General features: G+C 32.3%; 1 protein-coding gene across 4 annotated transcripts in view; it reads right to left on the bottom strand.

Annotated features, from left to right (window-relative positions):
- C1H5orf34 (chromosome 1 C5orf34 homolog) overlaps nucleotides 1-26,035 on the bottom strand; it is a 35,052-nt gene that overhangs the window by 881 nt on the left and 8,136 nt on the right. For 3 of the 4 annotated variants that reach the window (XM_074282563.1, XM_074282562.1, XM_074282565.1), the window contains 9 exons: nucleotides 17,238-17,869; nucleotides 15,628-15,717; nucleotides 15,318-15,441; nucleotides 12,950-13,041; nucleotides 11,810-11,879; nucleotides 7,703-7,858; nucleotides 6,392-6,486; nucleotides 5,443-5,544; nucleotides 2,315-2,355 (listed from right to left, as the gene is read on the bottom strand). In XM_074282563.1, coding sequence (XP_074138664.1) covers nucleotides 2,315-2,355; nucleotides 5,443-5,544; nucleotides 6,392-6,486; nucleotides 7,703-7,858; nucleotides 11,810-11,879; nucleotides 12,950-13,041; nucleotides 15,318-15,441; nucleotides 15,628-15,717; nucleotides 17,238-17,869 — 1,402 coding nt within the window. The remainder of the gene's footprint in view (nucleotides 1-2,314; nucleotides 2,356-5,442; nucleotides 5,545-6,391; nucleotides 6,487-7,702; nucleotides 7,859-11,809; nucleotides 11,880-12,949; nucleotides 13,042-15,317; nucleotides 15,442-15,627; nucleotides 15,718-17,237; nucleotides 17,870-26,035) is intronic. The other variant, XM_074282564.1, reaches the window with a different exon arrangement.

Below are 26,035 nucleotides of genomic sequence, written 5' to 3'. Positions count from 1 at the left end.
TACACAAAACAAAATTATAAATCTGACATAATTAATGCTGATTTCAAACTCTGCTCAAAGGGCTATCAAATTGTGCATATCCTTTGATCCAGCAGTCTCACTACTGTTTCTATATCCCAAAGAGATTATAAAAGGATCATAAAAGAGGGAAATGGACCCACATGTGCAAAAATGTTTGTAGTAGTCTTTTGTAGTGGTAAGGAACTAGAAACTGAATGGATGTGCATGCCATTGTGGCATATGAATGCAATGTATATAAATGTAATGTAATATTATTGTTTTGTAAGAAACAATCAGCAAGATTTCAGAAAGACCAGGAAAGGCTTACATGAACTGATGTTAAATGAAGTGAGTAGAACCAAGAGAATATTGTACATAGCAACAAGAAGATTATGTGATTATCAAGTGTGATGGACTTGTCTCTTTTAAACAATGAAGTAATTCAGGCTAATTCCAATAGACTTGTGATACAGAGAGCCAACTGCATCCAGAAAGAGGAATATGGGTACTAAATGTGGATCACAATATAGTATTTTCACCTTTTTTTATTGTTGTTTGCTTCATTTTTTCCCCCCTTTTAATCTGATTTTTCTTGTGCAGCATGATAAATGTGGAAATATATTTAAAAGAACTGCACATGTTTAACCTATATTGGATTACTTGCTGTCTAGCAGAGAGAGATGGGGAGAAGGGAGAGAGCAAAATTTTGAACACAAGGTTTTGCAAGGGTGAATATTGAAAACTATTTTTGCATTCATTTTTTAAAGAAGCTTTTTACTTTCAAAACATGCATAGATAGTTTTCATCATTCACCCTTGCAAAGCCTTGTGTTCCAATTTTTTTTCCTTTCTCACTACCTCCTCCCTAGACAAGTAATTCAATATATGTGTTGAACATGTGCAGATCTTCTATACATATTTCCACAATTATTAATGCTTTGCATGTATTTTGAAAATAAAAAGCTATTTAAAAAAAGAGAAAATATTGAAAACTATCTTTACATGTATTTGGAAAAATAAAATACTATTGAGAAAGAAATTTTTTTAGAAAGAATAATCATTGCTGAAAGAGCTATAGAAAGAGAAGCACATCAGTATATTTTGTTGGTGAAGCTATAAATCGGTTCATCCATTCCAGAAAGCAATTTGTAATTATTTGAAACAATTAAAATAACTATATCCTCTGATTTACAAATTCTTACTGTTAAGGCACATGCTTCAAAATCAATTGACTTCAAGATCACAAAAATATTTACAGTAGTACTTTTGTAGTGGCAAAGAATTGGAAACAAGCCAAGTGACAGCTATTGATATTGGAATAAGTAAAGTTGTGGAACATGAATGTAATGGAATGCTGAAGAAAGAATGAATTAAATATGATAAATACAGAGAAGCATGGAAAGATTTCTACGAATTGAAAAAAATGTAAGCAGAACCAAGAAAACAATGTACACAATGTACAACGCTTAAATGAATGTTGTGAAATTATACCGAGAATACCAAATACAAGACAAATGGGACTTACTTCCCTTGCAGAGTTGGAAGAGTATGGGTGTGGTAAATTACAGATAATGTCAGATTATTCTCATGTGTTAGTTAATTTTGCTAAACTGTTTTCTTTTTCTTTTTAATTCTTTGTTACAAGGGAGGGGGAGGGAAAAGATACTTTGGAAAATGTAGGTAATGTTAAAATCAAAGACAAAATTTTTTTTTAAAAGAAGATTGTACTCATTTTGCTAGTATATCCACTCACTGAAGACTAACACTTCTATGAAAATGAAATGAGCAGGGGAGCACAAATCAAGTGCATGTCTTCAAGGGCAGTTTTCATTATGAAGAGTTTAAAATATGTGTGTGTGTGTGTGTGTGTGTGTGTGTGTGTGTGTGAGAGACAAATTTATAGTAGAGTTAGCAGAGTACAATGATTCTGCTTAACCTGAACCTAAAGAAAGGTATAATATATGTAGCTTTCATAAGACCAAAAAATGTCTAAGAAAAACAGATACAATGTGCACTTTACAAAAAGAAAAGCTGTTTGCTTTTCTTTCATCAACCCTAACAATGTGGTGCTGTGGGAAGAATACTGGATTTAGTATCAGAGTTTGTGGATTCTGCCACTTATTATATGTGTGACAGACAAATTTCTACTTCATCTGGACCTTAGTTTTCTCAAAATCAGGGAATTATAAATACTATATGACCTTCAGAGGTCCTTTTCAAGATCATAAAATCCAATAAAATGTTAGCATTGGCATTAGAATGGAGTTTAAAGAGGTAATAGTGATGTACAATAAGAATTAACTTTGAAAGGATACAGTTAAATTTTCGTATTTTTTCAAGTTCAGAAGTAACAGACCTGCAACAACAACAACAAAGAATAAATTAAGATCAAGTGAAGTATTAGTTGTAAATGTACTTAACACAGGAGGTATTTAATAAATGCTTTTTCCCTTACGCCTCCCCTTATAAGTTTACAACTAAAAGGTTGTGTAATTATTTTGCTAATGTATTTTTGCTCAATTTTACTAACAGAAAGCTCGCATATGTGATACTATCCTTATTTTTCTAAGGAGTCATATGTACACAATCTTGAATATGACAATTATATTATCATTAACTGCTACTTAATATATCTTTTATTATTATTTAACTTTTCCAAGTTAGTTTTTCCTCTTTCCAAGTAGACTATAAGTTCTGTGAAGTCATGTTTTTATAAGCCCTTGGATCTTCAGGAGTGATTACACAGGGGCTTGCACAAACAATAATATGATTAGTATCAAGAAATGCATTACTTTGAACAGTAATTGGTTAGATAAAGTGTCAGGACTTAAAAAAATTTTTTTTGATGGAAATCTTTCAAAAAGGTATACTTTCTTTTTTCTTTTTTTTTTTTTTTTAACTAAACAGAATTTAAGAATCTTTTTGTTCATCTTTTCAAGGTTTCAAACTACCAATTACTATGATGAAATATTTATGCAGACAAAGTGAGAATTAGGGATAAATAAATACTGACAAGTTACCCACTTGAATTTGATTTTATAAAAAACCTAACTTCAATATTACTATTCAGTTGTATGTTGCTTTGTCATAAAAGACAGAATGAAGGGAAACCAGATCTTTACACAATTAAGTGGGAAAATCCTATGTAGGGCAAGCACAAGGCATCATTTTTTTTCCCCATGAAATATCTTCTGTAATTATACTTAATATTCTAAATAAAACCCACTTTCGTGGTTGGATCCTAAAGAAATAGAGAGGTATGCAGATTGTAACAATATTGAGACACTGCCAAGGAGGCCATTTGTTCTTAACTTATGCAGGATTTCTTGTGCCTTCAAGCATACTGTTACATATAATTTGAATAGTTATATACAATGTTGGTGACTATTTGCCTATTATTCCTCTCTGGCCCTCTAAAATCAGCAATAGATATGTTCTTAAAGCAATTATTTGAGTAAATTTAGACAGCCATTTGCCTACATTGTATTTCTTCATTGATTCCTCTCATATTTCTCCACAGCATACAGTTGGTATTCCTCATTGCTGCTCCCCACACTGTCCATTACTGCCATCTCTAAGACAGTTAGGTGGTGCTAGGGGATACAGCACTGAGCTTGGAATCAGGAAGGCTCAGCTTCATGAGTTCAAATCTGGTCTCAGACACTTACTAGCTGTGTGATCCTGGGCAAATTACTTAACAGATTAATTCCTCATCTGCAAAATGAGTTGAAAAAGGAAATGGCAAATCACTCCTGTATCTTTCTGAAAATCCCAAATGGGACTAAACAGAATAGACAGGGCTGAAATGATTCAACTATAAACTGTGACTTCTGCTGATTTTTTTTCCTTCAAGTTCTTTCCTTATCCCTTGTCTCCTATAATTTTTCATTATGTGCCCAGTATCATTCCACAGCCAAGTTTTTTTTTTTGTTGTTGTTGTTGTTTTTTAAGACTTGGTCTTTTAAACTATCTAATTTGAAGGATTCTTTTTCTTTTGAATGAAAGAAATTTCTAATATTTTGGTTGTAACCTATGGATCTACAGTTTTTTGTTTTCATTTTTTGTTGGTTGCTAAGGATGGTGGTGGGGAAAGTGATAAGAAGAAAAAGCAGATTTGTGGCTACCAAAAAGGTTCTTTTCCCCAGCCACCTCTGGATTCATAGAATCTGGAGAACACTGCATCCTGAGTAGTCAAGGTTTTATTGGGTAAAAAACTCAATAAATTTGTTGGTTTTTATTTTGATCTAATAAACATATGTAAAGAATTACATCTGTATTTGCACTCACTATCACCACTGTAGGCTAGGTCCAAAGAATCTCACACTTGAATTACTGTGTAAAGCCTTCTACCTGGTGGTGTTAAATTCAATGTCACCATTACAACTCATTTTTCATTCTTCTGCCAGAATAATTTTCAACAACAAAAATTTTAATAACAGTAAGTCCATCTACAAATACCACTCTTTTGCTCAAGAAATTATACTGATGACATTTCATTCAAATTCTCTATCTTACTTTCAAGGTTTTCTATCATCTGGGGCAATCTTTTCTACTTAATTTTACCTCCACATGACTTGACTCCAGTTAAGTTCTTCCCTTAACTGTTACTTTTATAAGGCATGCTCATCTTGTTCCTCTTATTTTCAAAAAAATCTTTTCCTCTCCATCTATTAAAATCTTATCTTCAAGGCTAAATGAATTCTCCATAAAATTTCACCCAATTAATCCACCCAGGCTGATTTTTCTCTTTTCAATTTCTAATGCACCTAACTTTTTTTCTAACCATTCTATTCGTGTTTGTCTTGTTTTTCTACTAGAAAAAAACGTGTAAGAAAGAGGACAGTAAGGACTTTCTCCTATTTCTTTTGCGCCACTGAAAACTCCTATAAAAATGTTGGGCAAGGAAGCTCAATACTTGTGGATTTATAAATTTATTTTAGATAGGACAATCACATCAAGGTCTCTAAAATCACATGGTATTTCAGCATGTATTTGGGATTTCCCTAAAGCAGTCAAAACGTATGCAAAATCATATGATCATGGGATTTGGAACAAAAAAGAACTTTAGATTTCTGGTCTAAAACCTTGGCCTGTAGATTATTTTTAAAATCTTTTAAATTTTGGCATAAAAATGATAACTGAATATATCACATAGCTTTTTGCTACCAAGCATTTTAGTCTGAGGACTCCATTGCTAAATTATATAAAATATCATTAGTAACACTTTTGTTTAAAACTCATTCTATAGTTTTTAGGTTCAATGAGCTGTGAAAAATGATAAAATAACCACATTTAAATTACTCTAACAGATAATTTACTCAGGGAAAGCGAAAAAAAAAAAAAAAAAAAACTTTCTCTAGATTCACAAACACAGCTTTTCAAGCTGTCACTATTGATTATGTTCCATACACACATAAAGTAGGTAGAAAATTATCAAGAATACCAGTTTTTTTCAGTAACAGGTGATGATGGAGGATATGTGAAAATCTCCTGAAGATTAGTCTGAGTGAGACTCTTGCACCAAGTTACTACTGTTGTCACATACCTAGGTTGAATACAAGTAATTAGGAAAGGAAATCATTTAAATCACCTACTTCAGAGAATGGAAACCTACTCTTGAAGACTATTGGGGAAAAGACTAGTAATGAAAAAGCAGATAAAGTGTTAAGTAATAAAATTTCTAAAATTTTAAACTATCTAAATTTAATTCAACTTTTATTTTTATGCCATAATAAAAGATCCTTATTCAGTAGGAGAAAAAAAATAACTTGAAATATTCAACAAATTTTAAACAGAAAATCCAATTTCATTTATAAGATCATTCTCTCCAAATAAAATGAATTTCAATTTAATTGCTTCTTAAAAAATTTATTTTTATAAGTTTCACACAAAAAACCTTATTAAATTTTAACATAACATATATGTGTATGATATATATTAATTTTAAAAATTAAAATTTTAATCAGTGCATATATAAATATAAAAAATACCTGCTTCAGTCAGTTTGTCAAATAAATGTTTAAGTTGTAGCCTTAAAAGCTGTCTGGACAAGGTATTAAATTTGTCAAAAAAGAAATAGCATCCATACATCTTTTTTGTTGTTTAAGATATGTTCTACCTTAGACAGTACTGTCAATATGAAAGAAAACTTTGCTATTTAATGAGATGTTTTCTTTTACCAATATATATTTTATGTTATTAATGTTAACAATTAGATGATAAAACTCAATTTCTGACAGACAAGTAAAAATTAATTTTAAAAATTATTTATATATTTTTTAAAAAATTATTTATATTTTTAAAGTTTTAACTTAAATTTATATAAATAAAATATATTTATATTATTATTATACATGAATATATGAAGGAAAAGATAAATTTTACTATAGTACCTTTCAAATTTTCCAGGATGTTCAATTTGAATTAAATGATCTTGTCCATCTGGGAGAGTTAATTTACACCAACCTAAGGCAATACCTTGATTTATCTAAAAAAAAGTGAGGAGAAAGATTTTTTAAAAGCTCCAACAAGTCTAAAACTGATAAAATATTCCTATTTTATGCAAAGAACAATAGAGAAATATTCAGCAAGTAACTGAACTAGCAAAGAATTAGCAGATAATTTAAATGCAATTAATACTTTTACTTTGGGATGTGGACACTATTTTGACAAATTATCCTTACATCAAGACAACCCAACAAAGAGAAATAAAATGAAGTTAATTAAATTATTAAAACATATCAAGAAAGCATAGTATAGTCCCTTCCAGACTTGAGTATTTTATCAAGGAAGCAGAGTTAACATTACATGTTTCTTCATTTAAAAAAAAATTTTTTTGTATTCTGGGGAAGAATGGACATCCATATTTCAATTACAAAAACACACAGTTCCCAAATTAGGAAAAACAATGATAAAAGTTAGCATTTACAGAGAACACTTAAAAGTTCACAAAGTACTTTAACAAATAATATTTTATTTTATTCTTTCAAGAAATCCTGGGAGGGTGGGTACTATTATTATTTTCCTCATCTTAGAAATGAATAAATTGGGACAGAGAAGGATCACATGACTTGCTCAAGATTATACCACTAATAAAGAGTATGAAGTCAAAGTTGAACCCAGGTCCATTGAAAAGAATATTTGAAAAATTATTTGATAGTACTGAAAACAATTTGTCAAAGAAATAAGTTACAATATTCAGGTTTTCAACTGACCTATAGAAGAATGTTTAACCTGTTGAAATACAATATTTTAATTTCTCTAATGGGAATAATACCTTGGAACCTGGACTGTCCATCCCATACAGATGATGGAATTGATATTCCTCTCCTTTTTTCTTTCTTCCTTTTTTTTTTGGCTGCTCCAGACAAGTAAAAGGGACTCCCTCCCGCCCTCACTTTTTCCAATGTGGTAATGCCAAGCTAAGAAGGGATTCAACAGCATTTGCTGAAGATTAGAATGGCAGAAGCTAGAGGTTTTTTTAAAATAGGTTTTATTAAATTCTTTATCTTTATCAATTGATAAAGATATCAACTGAAATCTTTATTAAACTATCCAATTTTTTGATAGGTTTTATTTAACTCAATTCAATATTGAAAATAGTGGGGAAAGAGGTTTTATATTTTTACATGTAGAATGTTGAAGAGACATACCCTGTTGGAGATCCAGAATAAAAAAGGCAGATTGCCCTGAAATATATTTACCTGTGTCTTTCTGAAATTCCAAATTAGGGTTAGGGAAACACCATCCAAAAAGATAGCAAATACTTTATCATCAGAATACACAAAAAAACTTCCTATCATGGGAATGAGTGTCTCCCTCAAAAGCACTGGCATATTCCTTTTATTTGATCCAGAAACCTAAAACCAAGTAAGTTGAAAAAAGAACATTAGTTATTCATAAACAAGATTTAAATAGTCAACTAAAAAGCATTTTAAGACTCCACCCCTCCATGCCTAACTCTGATTAAAAAATGGCCAATCATGATTCCAAAGAACTGATGAAAGTGATGGGCTCAAGATGTAGAATGAGCATCTATTTAAAACAAAAAACAAAACTAATGTGGAAATTGGTTTTACTTGACCAAGCATAAATGTTACAAGGCTTTTTTTCCAGAGATGAGGTTTGTGAGACTGAGAAATTAATCTTCTATGCAATTTCCAAAGAAAAATCATTAAAGTTTCTCAGTGCCTTCCATAGGCTATTTTTAGTATTTTGTGACTCTAGGTTCTTGAAGGCTATTGCAGCAAACTATAGGCCTTGGCTGCTTTCAACAATGGAAAAACTTTGATATGGCCTGGATGAAAACCTGCTCTCTGAAGACCGGGTCCATTCAAGATGGAAAGGCTTAACTGTTAAGTACAAAAATATTTATAATAATTTTTTTGGTAAGGGCAAAGGATCGCAAATTAAAGGGGAATTCATCTATTGGAGAATGGTTAACCAACTTGTGATATATGAGTGTAGAAGAACGATACAATACAATGAAAAATGATGTTTCAGAAAAATCTATGTATGAACTGATAGAGTGAAGAAAGCAGAACCAAAAGAATAAGTTATACAATAACAGCATAATACATAACTTGGAAAGACCAAAAAAAACTCTGATTAAAAAATGGTCAATCTTGATTCCAAAAAAACTGATGAAAGTGATGGGCTCAAGATGCAGAATGAAGTATAAAAACTAATGTGGAAATCGATTTTACTTGACCAAGCATATCTGTTACAAGGCTTTTTCTAGCGATGAGGTTTGTGAGACTGAGATATTAATGCTTATTTGTTAAAAAATAAGTTTTTAAAAAGAGGCTTAACAACACAAGACTGGCTACTCATGAAATACATAAAATTCAGGAGACTCAAACTTGTTTGGCCTCTTTCTGCTTCTCTAGTGAGAGTGAGGGGGAAAAAAGGATACTAATAATTCTAAGACCATCTATGAATGTTAATTTATCTTAATTTGTGACTTTTGTCCAATCACATAATTGTAAATATAAACTATAACTGAACAAAATAATATTACACATGAATATAACTGAACATCCAGATTGAAATTCTTGCTATAAATGAAAACCAAAGACATGAATTAGTTTTAGTTAAATTTAAGTGTCACATAAGTTTTCTCTGAGACAAAGGAGTTGAAAGATAACATAATTTCATGGGATATTTAACTATCTTGGAAAGCAATTTTCACAATGAACTTCCAATGTAGAGATCAAAATAATTATTTTTAACCCAAACACAGTACCATATATCCAGGAACCAACAAGAGTTTATTGAGTTTGTTACAAAATTTTCCACACATAGAGTCTCCAAGGGAACAGAAGGGCAGCTTATATAAGTTTTAGTTTAGCCAGGAGGTGAATTAGGTATGGGATACCTTAGGACTGGATAGAGCTAATCCTGGGAAGGAAGATAGGAATGGAAATGTAATATCCTTTTGATAGGACAGGCCTATTGCTGGCTAATAACAGAAAAGACCCCTTTTTAGATTAGCTATCTCATGTAATGCCACCCCAACAGATAACATCATTTCTGATGTTTCAGCATTAAGAAAAAACAAACAAACAAACAAACTCAAAGGCAGGGTGGTGATTCAATATAAAGAGGGCCAAAATGTTGTTGTTTTAGCTTTTTTTCCTGTTATTCACAATTCCCCTCTTACACTGTCATAACATTTTTTAAAAATAGGTTTTTATTTTGTTCTTCCTCCTTCCCATCTCTCCAAGACTGAAAAAGCAAAAATCAAAACCCTTGTAATAAATATGTATGCATAGCCTCATTCTGTACCAAGTCCATTACCTGACTATCAAGGCTTCATCATTAGTTGATCACTGCATTGAATGAAGCTTTCAAGGTTTTCAAAGTGGTTTGTTTATCAATGTTGTTATTGTATACAGTTTTTCTTCTGCTCACTTTTTATTTCATATAAGTCATAGTGAGACAAAGTACATTAACTTTGCATGAACAAGTCCATTTTGTTTTAAGCCTCTATTTTATGACTGAAATGTTTTGACCAAGTTGTTTTACTGTTAGGTTGTTTTTCAATAACAAGATAGATATTTATGTAATACACTTGAAAATGTATATGCCCATAACAATTGACAAAACACGTAAAAGCCCAGAAATGACAGTCTACCAATTAAAAAATAATGTAAACAATTAAAAAACAATTAAAAATAATGTAAACAATTTTTGGCAATAGTTTACATAACTAACTACCAATCAAATTATGTGGTAGATAAATTTGGTACTAGACAACCAATCAAAATTTGAGAGTAATCAGTTAATATCCCTAGAATCATAGGGATAGAATCCTAACAGCAAGTTGGAGGTCTCAGTCATCAGCTCATTCCTTACAACTAAACAAAACCCTGCATTCTCTGAATAGCAACCAATGTTTGTTTGAGGGCAGTACTGATTGATGTAGACTAGCAAGACAACTAACCGTCCCTTTCAACATTTCTTATAGTACAAACAGTATTTCATCCTATTCATATACCTGTATTTGTTCAGCCACTTCCAAAATGATAAGCACCACCTTAGTTTCTTTGCTATTATATAAGCATAAACAGAAACACATTTCCTACAAATATTTTTGTGCATATCGGTCCTTTTCTTTTTTTTCTTTGACCTCTTTGGGGTATGGATCTGATAATGGTATTGTTCCAAATTGTCCTTCAGAATGGCTCAATTCATGGTTTCACCAATGTGCAATTAATGTACCTGCTTTGCTATATAGCCTTTCCAACATCTGTTTCTTTCTTTCTCCTTCCTTCCTTCCTTTCTTTCTTGGTCAACATTACCAATATATGATTGGCATGAGGCAGAAGCAAAGAGTTTCTTTAATTTGCATTTTTCTAATTATTAAAGTTTTGGAGCATGTTTTCATATGACTAAATACTTTCTCTGAGGGTCAGAAGGTATTAAAATATGGGAAGCACTAACCTACATCACAAAATATGGACTACATATATCATAACCGACAAGTTAATTGGTTATTAGTTTGGGAGTCATTTACAAATAAGATATCTGTGTGAAGTTAAGACCAGCAATTGGCCTTGAAAGTCAAAATCTAGTCTAAAATGGATAAAAATGAGAAATTATATTTGATAACAGTAGTTCCTATTCAAGTCTACCGAAACAAGCTGCAGATTTTGAAAGATGGAAAATATTCAAAAGATTACTGCTAATATTTATAATAACAGTGAAAAATTTCAAACATTGTGTCTGTCTCACACACATACATGTTCTCCTTTGCTTGGTGGAGAAACATGGGAACCAAGAGCAATACATTGGAGCCTAAGTTTATCTGTAAAATATCATGGAAGAGTATGATTGAAATATGAGCATTATCACTTTAAAAATAGCAAAAAACAATTGAGAAAATGACTTTGAAAACAACTACATATAAAATACAAATAAGTTAGATTATCCTAACATTATTGTGTTTGAAACTAGAATAAAAACTAATATGAAATAGTTTCACCAGCAATTCTAAGGTTCTATTCTTCTTAGTAATAGTAATGATTATCACCAGGAGGCCCAGATATTCTATATAGACTCTACATCTCATTATTTGATATACTAGGTAAAGATATGGCAACAGCACTTCAGAATATAAATAGACCACTGCTCATACCAAATGGAAAAAACACAGAAGGAATCTGAACTGGAGTTGAGTACCAAGAATTCCATTTATATTTTTAAAATATCTCTAAAAAGAGAAAATTCTAAAAGAACATATCAGAGGTGGTAGATGGTACTTTGTTTTGAGGATTAAATTATTTTTTTCTGTTGAGCCAAGTACATACCATTTTCCAGCAGCATATATTATAGTTATGGCTTAAAGAAAGTCTAATTTTGACACAATGTTGAAGAATTCTGCAAATATGAAAAAAATTAGTTAAATATAAACAACTCAAGTTGCACATTCTAGCTCTTAAAAGTAACTTCATTCACGGGATCATACAATATTTCAGATCAAAAACAACATTCACTTGCATTAGAATTTACCATAATCTTTTATTTTCCCCACAATTGATAATTAAGATTCAAGAAGGGAGTTTTAGTTGCTGCCTTTTCATTTAATATCTCAGTCAGGAAATATTCCTCTTAGATTTCCATAATTATTATTTAAAAAAAAAATAATAAAATAAAAAAATGTTTGGATCTGTGATTTCTTTAGTATGAGGAGCTTCCAATATAGAAACTCTTTTCAACAATGCTGACTCTCAACATAAATATAATTTATAGACTTGACAGTTTTCTGGAGGTAGTGAGAGGTTGACTTGTCACTTGTCAATCACTAATCACACAGCCAGCATCTGTTAGAATGATTTGGAGTCAAGTGTTCCTGAGTCTCTCTCTTATTTCATGCTACTTCTCAATTCCCCTTGATAGCTGTGCTAGAGATTTTAGTTTCATCTATGAAATGATTCCAAATTGGACTGGTCAATCAAATATCCTCTTTAAGGAAGAGCCATAACCAGTTAAAGGGAAGTCATAAGCTATGCCTGGAGACAGTGGGAATATAATGTCCTCAAAGGACTTTTAACCTTCCCTATGCAGAGTTTACTTACTAGGAAGAGAAAAATATCAATGTGAAGCATAAACTAATCTCTGAGACTTGCATTGCCTTAGGTTTTTTCCTAGTTGAAGCTCTAAATGGGAGATAGAAAATATAAAGATATACCTATGTCCTAGGCATGTAAGTATTTTCTTATTGATATGCCTAATTTTTTGGTTCAAAAATATACTAAGTCATTGAATTTTAGAATTCAAAGACCAGAAATTAGTGACTTTAGATTTTTATTTATGGGAAACTATAAGGTAAAGTTGCTTACTCAAGATGAAACCATTTCATAGTACCTACCAGACCCAGATCTTATTCCGTAAGTAACACAAAAATGTGTTAGTATAGTATTTCATAAAGATGAAAGTAGATGGCTTACCTGGTGGCCTGTGTAATAAGGGAACAAACAGAATATGAATGCCCTGGTCTATCTGGAGGAAGGTTTTTTATTGAATACATTTTCTCTTCTCTCTGAAATGTAGTTAGAAATATATTAATTCTGAATTAGCACAATTACTGACAATTAAAAAGCATGTAATTATTAGGCCATCACACTCCCACTGCATTTTACAGAAAATGAAGTTTTTATCATAAATAACAAGGCATAACTAATATTTTCTCCTATATTTTTAGACAGTCAACAAAACAATAAATAATCTCTGATTTGTAGTGCTGGCCAATTTCAGATGTGTAAACATTCACACTGAAAATTTAACAATTGGCTCTTCTAAGCTGGTATGAGCTAACTTTAATATACCACTGAGATATATCCAGTTCTAGTCATAGATGTTACTTCAAAAGGACTATTTAAAATTTGGAATGAAATCAAATGTGAATGTTCCCCAACATTCTGTCCTAAGACTTCTCTTGCTATAATCTCTCTTGGCAACCTTGGCAAATAATAATTTTTCACTTGGGTTTAATTATCATCTTTATGTGGATGACTTACATTTCTATATCCCAATATCTCTCCAATTACTCAATGGAAATTTCAAACTCCTTGTCCCAGGGGCATCTCAAACTCAACATGTCCAAACTTCACTACTTCTGTGGGAGGCAGCACCATTTCTACTCTCCTCGGTTCTTAATTCTCCCTCATTTTTCACATACAATCAGCTGCTAAATTTAGAATTTCCTATCTTCACAACATCTCTTCTAACTGATCCCCTTTCTTATCCTCACAAAGCTTATTGTAATTATTAGACTACTTTAATAGTCTAATTAATTCAAATTGCTTCCACTTTTGTTTATCCAAGACTGTTAATAATTTTTGTACTTTGAGCATATTACATTTCTACTGAAAACTGTTCCTTTTATCTTTAGGAGAAAACCTAAACTCTTTTGTTTGGCTCTGAAAGACCTTCAGAGCCTGTCCTGAACTTATTTTTTCTAGCCTTGCTGCATCTCATTCTTCACCCTGCTCTATAAATAGTCAAAAAAGCTTTTTTTTCAGTTCTTCATATAAAATATACTTCATGTTTCCATGCTTTTCCATTGGTCCTGCCCCTATGTTTGGCATTATATTGAATTTTTCAAGTAAACATATGAAATGCTACTATCAATTCAATATGTTTTCTTCAAGTAGCTCAAACATCACCTTCTACATTAAGTCTTTCTTGTTGTCCCCTAATTATTAGTATCTTTCCAAACTATTCACTTTGTATTTATAAATTTGAATAATTTTAAACCTTAGTTTACTAAAGTCCAATTATGCCTTAACTCTTTTCATTTAAATATAAAAGTAAACTTAACAAACAGGGAGAATAAAACTTTAATTGAACAAGAAAGTAAAATTGCTTTGTTATAACTGAACCTTGCATCAAAGGACACATATTACTATTTTACAGAGTAGGATATTACTTATATCTGTGGCAGCTACTGATACTGCAGATAAGAGTACTGGACTTGTATCAAACCCTGCTTCAGAAACTTACTAGCTGTGTCAAGCACTTCAAAACTTAAAAGGCTATATAAATACTAACTATTGTTGTTATTATATGTCATAATAATATTTTACTTTTTTATATTTCTGTTTACACCTTAGGCTAAGATTAACTTAATTTTCAACTATCTCTCCCACTGGTTTTATTAAGCAATTTATCCAATTTTCCATTCTACTATAGATGGTAGGAAAATTCTGTTTACTATGATTGCAAAGAAAAGTAAGACAATATAATGATATCACTTAAGAGAGAGATGGCAAATGTCTCCTGGGTAAGTTAAAGTCTATTATTTAAATATGTTTTATCATTCTATATCCACTATTATCTTCTACCAGTACTAAGCATGATCTATCACATTCTTCATGCATTCATATGATCAGAAAATTCAAAAAAGAATAATTTTATTAATATTTATTGATATTTTTAAAATTGTGCTAAAATGCTACTGGTTTATAAACTTTTGTTCATAAACTTTTATCATATGCTAGAGGAAACTATGTTTTCGCGCAAGACTGCACAGGCAAATCAAGTACAGTAGGGTAAAAGGATACTGTCAGTGAGCTGCCAAGAATGAGCAATCCATGCTAATAAGAACAAAATTAAAACAAAATTTTGCAAATTGGATGACAATGCAGTCTGTGCCATGACTGGGCAATATATCACAACACAATGAATTGCAAGACAATTTATTTCATGAAGTATATCTTTACAATTTAAAAAGCCAAACAAAAGTATCACAACTATCAGAAACATCTACTCAACCAACAATAGAGTTGTGTGGAGATAATGATTATTAAGACCTACTTGTTCTGATTCTTTGTGTGCTGAAGAGAATGTGAAATAGTTTCCCAAAAAAGTTCCTTCTGATTTGAGAATGGATCCATCCCCAGGAAAAATTTCTATTGAGTTCACAGTTTCAAGAGTTAATCTAGAGAAGGATCAATGTTAAACCAAAATTGATTTTTTTTCTTATATACATATGAACATAAAGATAACTATGAAAAAATATAAATCCTTTGCTCAGCTGGCAAGAATGAAATTTTTATTAAATTTCAGTTTATTTCAAATTTAGTTTTTAAAAAAATTAACAATGTGTACCACATGAGTATCTTACCTAAATAATGTACCTTTATACCATACTACTTTTGCAAGTTCAGGATAAGTATATTCTTGTTCCTGCAAAGATGAATCAGAGAAATTCCATCTGTTACAAAGTAAAAACAAATATGGAATTATTTTTAAGAGTACTCCTTATGTTTACCTGGAAAAATCAACATAATGTTATTATCATATAATGATTTCCCCTATGAAATTCAGAACATGAGAAAAATCAAACTACATTTTCAAAAGAAAATTCCAGGAGACAAATTTTGAAGATTTTCTGTATTATCATTATAAAATTCTAATATAATTAATTATACAGTCAAGCCAAATCAGCCTGGTGGAAAATTGGCACCAAAGACATGAGAATGCACCACACTTTCTTTCTAGAGGTGAGTTGACTCTAATAATGAATCAGATTTGGTTGAAAATGAAAATTTCCTCCCTTTTTTGTATTCTATATTTGAAAGAATAAACCTCTGGAAGGGGGAGAAATACAAATAATATATATATTAAAAAAAGGTAGCAATAATTTTAAAGAATCAGTTTAGATGTTTTAATTATTTTAAGTTTCTTTTGATGGATTCTTTTTTTCCAAGAATATCAAAAGTTGTGGTACATTATTGTCATAAGAACTAACCAATCTTTAGGGGCTTTGAAGTAGTTTCTATATTTTTTCTGCATTAAAATGATAAATCTTCAGGATTTATCATCATTATGGCATATGTCTTTTAATATTGGTGATAGATAAGATTTCAACCATCTACTAGACATCTTTTTCTTGTGAAAAGAGCACTGGATATGGATTAAGTATGAACTTGGACAAGACACAACTTCTACTTCAAAGAGTTGTTATAAGGATTGAAAATCATAACACAAATGATGCTTTGTTTAACTATAAAGCATTATTATTTTTGATACTAATTACTTCTAGCATCTGGGACTAAGAATGAATGGTATAGAATAATTGTTGGCTTGGGATTTTTTTTGGGGGGGGAGTGTGGGGAAACAGTGCAAAGCTAGAACTTTGAGGGCAGATATGTGGTTCAATGGATAGAGTGCTGGGCCCTAGAATCAGGAAAACTCATCCTCCCAAATTCAAATCTGGCCTCAGACACTTACTAATATGGTCCTGGGCATATCACTTATCTCTGTCTCGGTTTTCTCATCTGTAAAATGAGCTGGAGAAGGAAATGGCAAACCTCTGCAGTAGCTTTGCCAAAAAAACCTGAAATGGGGTCATGAAATGAGTGAAAAACAAATTGGGCTCTAGGTTTATGATCTAAACAACTATAGTAATAGCTTGATTGAAAATGAATAAACTAAAAAATAATGATATATAAAGTAAGAGCCGAGAAAGAGATTAAAGGAATTAGAGTAGGTAATGAGGAAATCAAACTATCACTATTTGCAGATGATATGGTGGTATACTTAGAGAACCCCAAAGATTCTGCTAAAAAAGCTATTAGAGATATATAAAAAAATTCCTTAAAAATAATAAATTTTATTACATCCATTTTAAGAGTTGAAACTTAATATTTAAGAGCTTTAGAATTTTTCAAAACATGAATGTTAAATTAGTTTTTATGGTAGAACTCTTCTGAAAAGCAATTCTTTCATTACCTGTGCAGATGTGGATTATGACAACTGAGGGGAAGAGCTCTAGGAAGAACAGAAACCTCTTCATCTTCCTTTGAAATATCAGATGCTGAAACTGTGATCTGTTTAACTTTCTGATCAGCTTGAAGAAAGTCAAGTGCCAAAGATAAAGGATATTTCCATTGTTCTGGACATGAGTCTATTGACCAGCGCTGTTTCACCCATGTGTACACAAATGTGTATTTTTTGTGAGACAAAGGTGTCATCTCTTTCCCTTCAGATTCATTTACAAAATTATTTGCCCCTAATAATTCCTTGGATTTCATGATATGGCAGTGTGAATTATTTTCCTTATTCTGTAAACTTTGTCCATCAGAAGTTGTCTGAAACATACAGCTTTTACTTGTTTTTTTCCACTGGTGATGTACTTTTTTAAAATTATTATTCTTTTTTTCTGGTAGTACCATTAGTGAGTGAGACTTCTGGCTGATTTTGCATAAAAAATGTATAGTAAATTCATGCTGCTGTTTAGGTAGACAAAGATAAGCATGACCATCTAAAGATGAAATCTTCACAGAGCTATCATCCATACAAATCGCTGCATCATGAGTATCACGACTGGGCCACTTGACTTCTGAGATATCAGTATAAATAGACTGTTTTAAAAAAATAAAATAAGGATTATAATAAAGATTTTCTATAAACAATTCAACTCTTCCACTTAAGTGTTGACAGTATGCTCAGTATTAGAATTAGAGCTTAACAGACTAAAGATCTTGGCCTTGTGACAAATGATTCCTCTGAGAGATGCTTATAAAATTAGCCTAAAATCAATTCAGCTTCCCTTCTAGAGCCCAAGTCACTGTCCCACTCCTGGTAATATAAGCAACTAAAACCTCAGGGCTCTAAAAAGTATCTTCCAACTCTGTACTCTCTCTCTCTCTTTTTTTTTTTTTTCTGAGGCTGAGGTTAAGTGACTTGCCCAAGGTCACACAGCTAGGAAGTGTCTGAGACCAGATTTGAACTCTGGTCCTCCTGAATTCAGGGCTGGTGTTCTATCCACTTCGCCACCCAGCTGCCCCCCCCCAACTCTGTACTCTCATGGCTCAATTATTCCCTGTACTTTCATTCCAACTGACTCCAGATCTTGGTGATTTTTTATTTTTCCTTTGGGATCCCCTCCCTTAATGTCAGCACACTCTATTCCTATAGTCCTTACATTTTCTTATGGTAATTAAAATTTTACTTTTCAAAAAAAAATTCTCAAATCTTTTCTTATGTCAAAGACCCAGAGTTACAAGTCAAAAGTGATCCAATCCAACCCTCTATTTTACAGATAAGAAAAGTGAGGATCCCATAATAATAACCTGAAGATAACATAATTAAGTGGTAGATCTAAGATTTTTAACTTGGGTTCCATAACTCCAATTTCAGTACCACTGTGTTATAACACCACTGGTCCTACAACTTTTTCCTCAAATTTAGTTCCTGTCATCAACTGTCTCTGGAGGACTCTCCCTGAATTCTTCAGTCTTTCTCTTCTTCCTGAACTTTGTTATCTTTTATGGCAACTAATTTTCTCATTTCTAATTCCCTTTTAACCCCCTGGCCTTAATTCCCACAACTGCCATCATTTCTATCTTCACCTTACTTGTTCCACCCAACAAAGTAAATCACACTCTAGATTTCAACATCATTCAAACTGCTCACCGCCATGATTTTTAACTGTGAAAATCCCTTTTCAGAGTACTGCTTTTTAAAAAGTCCTTTACTTCTTAACTTATATTTTATCTCAATCATAATGTTAATTTTCTCTATTTCTTACTCATCTCTCAGTTCAATGTGTATGCCTAACTTCTAGCTTCTCTTCCTTCTTCTCTTTAGTCTTAAATGGCCAGTTCAACAATATACTCTATTGTTGAACAATATTAATATTGCTCTACTCTTAGCAATAGAGTAAGAACTCTACTTTTAAATGCTTCATCCTCTATACTATGTTTTCTTTATTGGATAACCAATTCCTATTCCGCTTCTCCTCCCAAGTAACTTAGCTAGTATTAGAGACATGATCCCATCTCTTCCTATTTTCTCTGAGTTCTTGCTTTTCTGTCTCTTTCATTTTCAATTGTCACTCTTTACTAGCTTGTTCTATTCTGCCTATCATATGTAGTTGATGAAGGCAAATAAAAGACAAATCTAACCTCATAGATACGAATCAGTCTTAATAGGAAGGGACTAATGAATGGAATATGGTCCTGGAAAGCTTATTCATTGGGAGCAGAAAAAAAGGGGGAGTGGAATAGAACTGAATAATATTAAATGTTTCTGCTCATATGAATAATAGTGAAAGCACTTGGGAGAGAATCAACAGAAGGAAAAATAGAAATGATACTCTTCTGATAAAAACAACCAAGACAGAAGGAAGAAATATATGAGTTTACTAAACAGATCACAAGCCTGCATGGAGATATGATCTAAGTGACTGGATAATTTCATTTTCTCAACGTCTGCTAAATTATGCCCTAAATAACTAATTTCCTTTAAATGACTGAGGAAATGGGAAGGGGAAATAAACATTAACTACTATGTGCCAGGAACTATGTTAAGCACTTTACACATACTACCCATTTTCAATACTCAATAACTTTGTGTCACTATATCATATCTATTACATATACTATCTTGTATGATTCTCACAAAAACTCTGAGTGATATACTAATATTTGAGCCTGATCTAGTCTGAACCAGTATCTGAGGTTGGATTTGAACTGTTCTTAATCTGCTTTAACTGCTATTCTCAGACCAAGGAAAAAAACTGGTTGATGAAGTAGAAACATTAACAATAGTCCGGGGCGGGGGGAGAGAGGAAGAGAGGGGAAATGACTAAACCATCTTAAAGTTCAAAAGTTCAAAAAAAAGAAAGAAAATCCTAGTCTGATATGTATCCTAGATTTTTGGGAGAATGGATTTCAAAGGGTATATTGAAAGGCTAGTTAAAACTCCAATAAGTAAGATTGTATAAGGGAAATCAATGAAGAAAGGGCAAGAAGCTCTCAAGAATTAAAGTTGGAATAAATGGAAATAATTTCAATAAGGAAGAATATGGAGATGTGTAAAAAAACTGATATGCATGCAGAAAGTCATTAAACAATGGAAATTTTTAAAAAGACTGAAAAGATGGAAGCAAAGGAAAAAATGCAAAAGCATGGTATGATTATATATAAGAATGTCTAGAGTACTAAAGTAGAAATCAGTAATAAATGCTAAGGATAAAGAGAAGGTGTTAGATTTTTTTAAGCCTTATTGAGACTTGTTGAGGGGAAAAAAAAAAGGATCAAAAGGGATAGCAGAAATTTTGGTAGATGTAATGATAATAGACACAAGTTAGAATAATTCCTATTTTCTCTGCCACAGAGAATGATTATCAGATTGAAAATGACAGAGCACAAATGGCTAATAGGGAATTGTAACTCAAGATAGTTATTGATAGTGAGAGAAGACCTTATCTAATCCTAAATAAGTTTGTTACCAAGTCTACATCCACAGATATGGAAAGAACCAGCAGACAGAATAGGTAATCAGAGTAATATTTACAAGACTGAATCATTCTGGACTTATTCATAAAAACTTCCAGATCTTTTATAGATGAATTGCTATCTACACAAGTTTTTCTCATCTTAAATTTGTTGTGTTTTTTTGAACATAAGTGTAACTTTTTACATTAATCCTTATAAATTTGTCTTTTTTTTTTTTTTTTTTTACAGCATTGTGGTTTGTAGAGTTCTTTCGAATTTTGATTCTGTCATCTATATCCGTATCCAATCTAGTCTTTGTACTTTCTACAAATCCAAATCATTTATCAAAACATTAATCACGGATTTGAAATATTTCACTAGAGGCTTCTTTCCAACATGGTATTAAACCAATTTTTTCAGAAAAGTTCTTTTCTCAGTCATGGTACTTGACCTACAGAATACAGACTATATTTACTTCTCCTCTCCCCCCTTTTAAAGTCAAAACACTTGCCCTACAACATCTAGCTCTTCTGTTCTCTAAGATCTTTCAAAGATTACTCACAATGGCTGGACAATCAATCACATCTTCTAGTACTTCTAGTAACTTGAGATAGTTCATTTGCAGCTAGTAGCATGAACTTATTAAAAACATGTTGTTAATTCTTCTTTGCCCCCCAAGTTTAGATCTATCCTACTTTAAAGCAAAAACTTTGTTAAAAACAAAACAAAACAAACAACACCTCTTTTTATATTTTGATGCCACTTTTTCCCCCTTCATTTCTGACGTTTTACAAAGACTTGTTTACACTTATTAGATCTGCTTCTTTAACACTATCCCAAATCTTTGTAATATGGCTTCTAGCTACTAAGTAAATAGCTTTCTATAAATTTAGCAATAACTACCTCAAATACTAGATTTAAAGGCTTCATGTTAGTCTTCATCCTCTTTAACTTCTCTACATGTGCTATTATGGACAATTCTCTTCTTTGATTCTTTTTTCTCCTTTAGGTTCCAAGACTTTGAAGCTTCTTGCTTCTCTTTCTCGGTGAGTTATCTTTTCAATGTCTTTTTCTGACTATTCTTCCTTTTTCCATGGTACAGTTTGACCCTGTTCTGTTCTCTGCTTTCCAACCTTATCTGTTTTTTACAATTTCAATATTTAACTTCATAAAGATCAGCCTCAAATTGATTCCTATTGCCTAGGCAACATTCTCCCAAATACTAGTCTTAATTTCCAACTGACTGCCCTGCCTATGCATATGTACCTCTCCCTATCAACACTTTAAATTAAATGCTTAAAACTGAACATCTTTTTTCCCTTCAAAATCTACTAATTCTTCAGTTTATGTTAAAAGTATCATCATATTCTTCTAGGTATCTTGCAAATAAATTTCAGCATCATTTTTGACTCACAACCACACCTTCCCTTCTCCCCATGAATCTAATTAATTGCTTACATCCAAAACAATCGGTTTCAGTTATACTGGCCAACACTGTGGGAGAGAAAGAGTAAGAAAGAAAGGGGAGAGGAATCAGGTTAGGAGTGGACTTATCAACAGAGGGGCAGGAACTTCAGAGTACAGTTCCAAGAGGCACTGCAGGGGAGAATCAAATAGGAGAGATGGAAGAAGAACCTGTGGAGAATAGCACAATTTAGTTACAATGGGCAACTGCTACAATGAGAGAGGTACAGGATCCTTCAGGTAAAAGGTGGATTCCAAGGGGCTCCTTTGTGATGATGCTAGGTGTGGGAAGCAAAGGGAGAAGTCCTTGGGAAACTGCACAGTAAGGTAGAATAATGGCTTTTCTGCTATAGAAATTGGCCTAATAGTCTTTTGAACAATTCTTCTTAATACAGAGAATAATAGCATGAACAACAGCAGAAAAATCCAAAGTTTATTCAACAGACAGGGGTGGCCATTTGAGCTGGCATGTAGGCTAAATGGAAAGGAGAAATAAGAATGAAGAAATATTTTTCTCTCTCAGAAAATACTAATGAGTTAATCTCTAATAATAGTAACTATAATGTAAGGCAATAATCATTGAGACCCAATATCCCTGGAAGCCTAAATTCATGAATAATGAGTGATACAAATGTCCATCTCAGTGGCCTTCCAGAAAATAATTTTTAAGAAACAGTATCTTCATTATTGGTGGAGTTGTGAAAGAATCCAGCCATTCTGGAGAGCAATTTGGTACTATGCCCAAAAAGTTATCAAACTGTGCATCATATCCTTTGACCCGGCATTGCTGCTATTGGGCTTATATCCCAAAGAAATCCTAAAGAGTGGAAAGGGACCTGTATGTGCCAAAATGTTTGTGGCAGCTCTTTTTGTAGTAGCTAGAAACTGGAAGTTGAATGGATGTCCATCAATTGGAGAATGGTTGGGTAAATTATGGTATATGAATGTTATTGAATATTATTGCTCTGTAAGAAATGACCAGCAGGAGGAATACAGAGAGGCTTGGAGAGACTTAGAACAACTGATGCTGAGTGAAATGAACAGAACCAGAAGATCGCTGTACACTTCAATGCTGTATGAAGAGGTATTCTTTTTTTTTTTTTTTTAATTTTTTTATTTTATATATATATATATATATATATATATATATATATATATATATATATATATTATAATATTATCCCTTGTATTCATTTTTCCAAATTACCCCCCCTCCCTCTATTCCCTCCCCCCGACGACAGGCAATACCATACATTTTACATGTGTTACAATATAGTCTAGGTACAATACATGTGTGTGAATATCATTTTCTTGTTGCACAATAAACATTAGAATCCGAAGGTACATGCAACCTGGGCAGACAGATATTAGTGCTAACAATTTACATTCCCCTCCCAGTGTTTCTTCTCTGGGTGTAGCTACCTCTGTCCATCATTGATCAACTGGAAGTGAGTTGGATCTTCTTTATGTTGAAGATTTCCACTTCCATCAGAATACATCCTCATACAGTATTGTTGTTGAAGTGTACAGTGATCTTCTGGTTCTGCTCATTTCACTCAGCATCAGTTGATTTAAGTCTCTCCAGGCCTCTCTATATTCCTCCTGCTGGTCATTTCTTACCGAGCAATAATATTCCATAACCTTCATATACCACAATTTACCCAACCATTCTCCAACTGATGGACATCCATTCATCTTCCAGTTTCTAGCTACAACAAAAAGAGCTGCCACAAACATTTTGGCACATATATGTCTCTTCCCGCTCTTTAGTATTTCTTTGGGATATAATCCCAGTAGTAGCGCTGCTGGGTCAAAGGGTATGCACAGTTTGATAACTTTTTGGGCATAATTCCAGATTGCTCTCCAGAATGGCTGGATTCTTTCACAACTCCACCAGCAATGTATTAGTGTCCCAATTTCCCCACATCCCCTCCAACATTTGTCATTATTTGTTCCTGTCATCTTAGCCAATCTGACAGGTGTGTAGTGGTATCTCAGAGTGGTCTTAATTTGCATTTCTCTGATCAGTAGTGATTTGGAACACTCTTTCATGTGAGTGGATATAGTTTCAATTTCTTCCTCTGAGAATTGTCTGTTCATATCCTTTGACCATTTATCAATTGGAGAATGGTTCGGTTTCTTATAAATTATGGTCAGTTCTCTATATATTTTGGAAATGAGACCTTTGTCAGAACCTTTGTTTTTAAAAATATTTTCCCAATTTGTTACTTCCCTTCTAATCTTGTTTGCATTAGTATTATTTGTACAGAAACTTTTTAGTTTGATGTAATCAAAATCTTCTATTTTGTGATCAATAATGATCTCTAGTTCTCCTCTGGTCATAAATTCCTTCCTCCTCCACAAGTCTGAGAGGTAGATTATCCTCTGTTCCTCTAATCTATTTATTATCTCCCTCTTTATGCCTAAATCATGGACCCATTTTGATCTTGTCTTGGTATATGGTGTTAAGTGTGGATCCATATCTAATTTCTGCCATACTAATTTCCAGTTTTCCCAACAGTTTTTTCCGAATAATGAATTTTTATCCCTAATGTTGGAATCTTTGGTTTGTCAAAGATTAGATTGCTATAAATGTACCCTTTTTTGTCCTTTGTATCTAATCTGTTCCACTGATCTACCGGTCTATTTCTTAGCCAATACCAAATGGTTTTGGTGACTGCTGCTATATAATATAGCTTTAGATCAGGTATACTTAGACCACCTTCCTCTGAGTTTTTTTTCATTAGTTCCCTTGCAATTCTTGACCTTTTATTCATGAAGAGGTATTCTGATGGAAGTGGAAATCTTCAACATAAAGAAGATCCAACTCACTTCCAGTTGATCAATGATGGACAGAAATAACTACATCCAGAGAAGGAACACTGGGAAGTGAATGTAAATTGTTAGCACTACTGTCTATCTACCCAGGTTACTTATATCTTAGGAATCTAATACTTAATGTGCAACAAGAAAATGGTATTTACACACATATATTGTATCTAGGTTATATTGTAACATATGTAAAATGCATGGGATTGCCTGTCATCGGGGGGGAGGGGGATAATTTGGAAAAATGAATACAAGGGATATTATAAAAAAAATTACTCATGCATATATACTGTGGAAAAAAATTCTAAAAAAAAAAAAAAATTAACATCATCTTACATTTTTTCTTTTGACAGGCCCTATGACATTTCACCATAGCTTCACTAAGTGCCTACTGTTGTACACATTCAGCTTTAAGAGACTAAATCTCAAACCAATACGTTCAAACTGAACTCATCTTTGCCTCAAAATATATCTTTTCTCCTGACCTATTTGTTTACTCTAATTCTTCCAATCACCTACAATTTAAATAGTAATTATCTTTTCTCCTTTCTTTCCCATATCAATGGGACCAAAATATATATCCGTCCTTCTCAGTATCTCTTGCATCCAACTGCTTCTTTTCCTTATTATTGATATAATCTACTTCCATTCATTGATACCTAATTCAACAGATATTTCTAATTATCATTACTCTGTTTAAAAGACATAAAAACTTTATCAAATATTAAGTCCAAACTCCTTTGACTGACATTCCAGGACCTACACAATCTGATTCTATCCTGGACTCATATTCAAAGGACCCTAGGTTTCATTCCTGGTTTTGTTATATACTGCCTATCATTTGATCTTTCTGGTGTCAATTTCTTCAGCTGTAAAATGAGTAGTTTAAAATAGAAAATTTCTATAAAGGTCTTTTAAAAGCTGTATTGTAATCTCATCTAGTTTTAAATTCTAGGACATTATTTTTATTTCAAACTACTCTCCATATATTTATTTTGCTTCAGACTTAACAAT

This window comes from Sminthopsis crassicaudata, chromosome 1, assembly GCF_048593235.1.
Source record: "Sminthopsis crassicaudata isolate SCR6 chromosome 1, ASM4859323v1, whole genome shotgun sequence".
NCBI lineage: Eukaryota > Metazoa > Chordata > Mammalia > Dasyuromorphia > Dasyuridae > Sminthopsis > Sminthopsis crassicaudata.
This window is presented reverse-complemented; position numbering and strand designations above follow the sequence as displayed.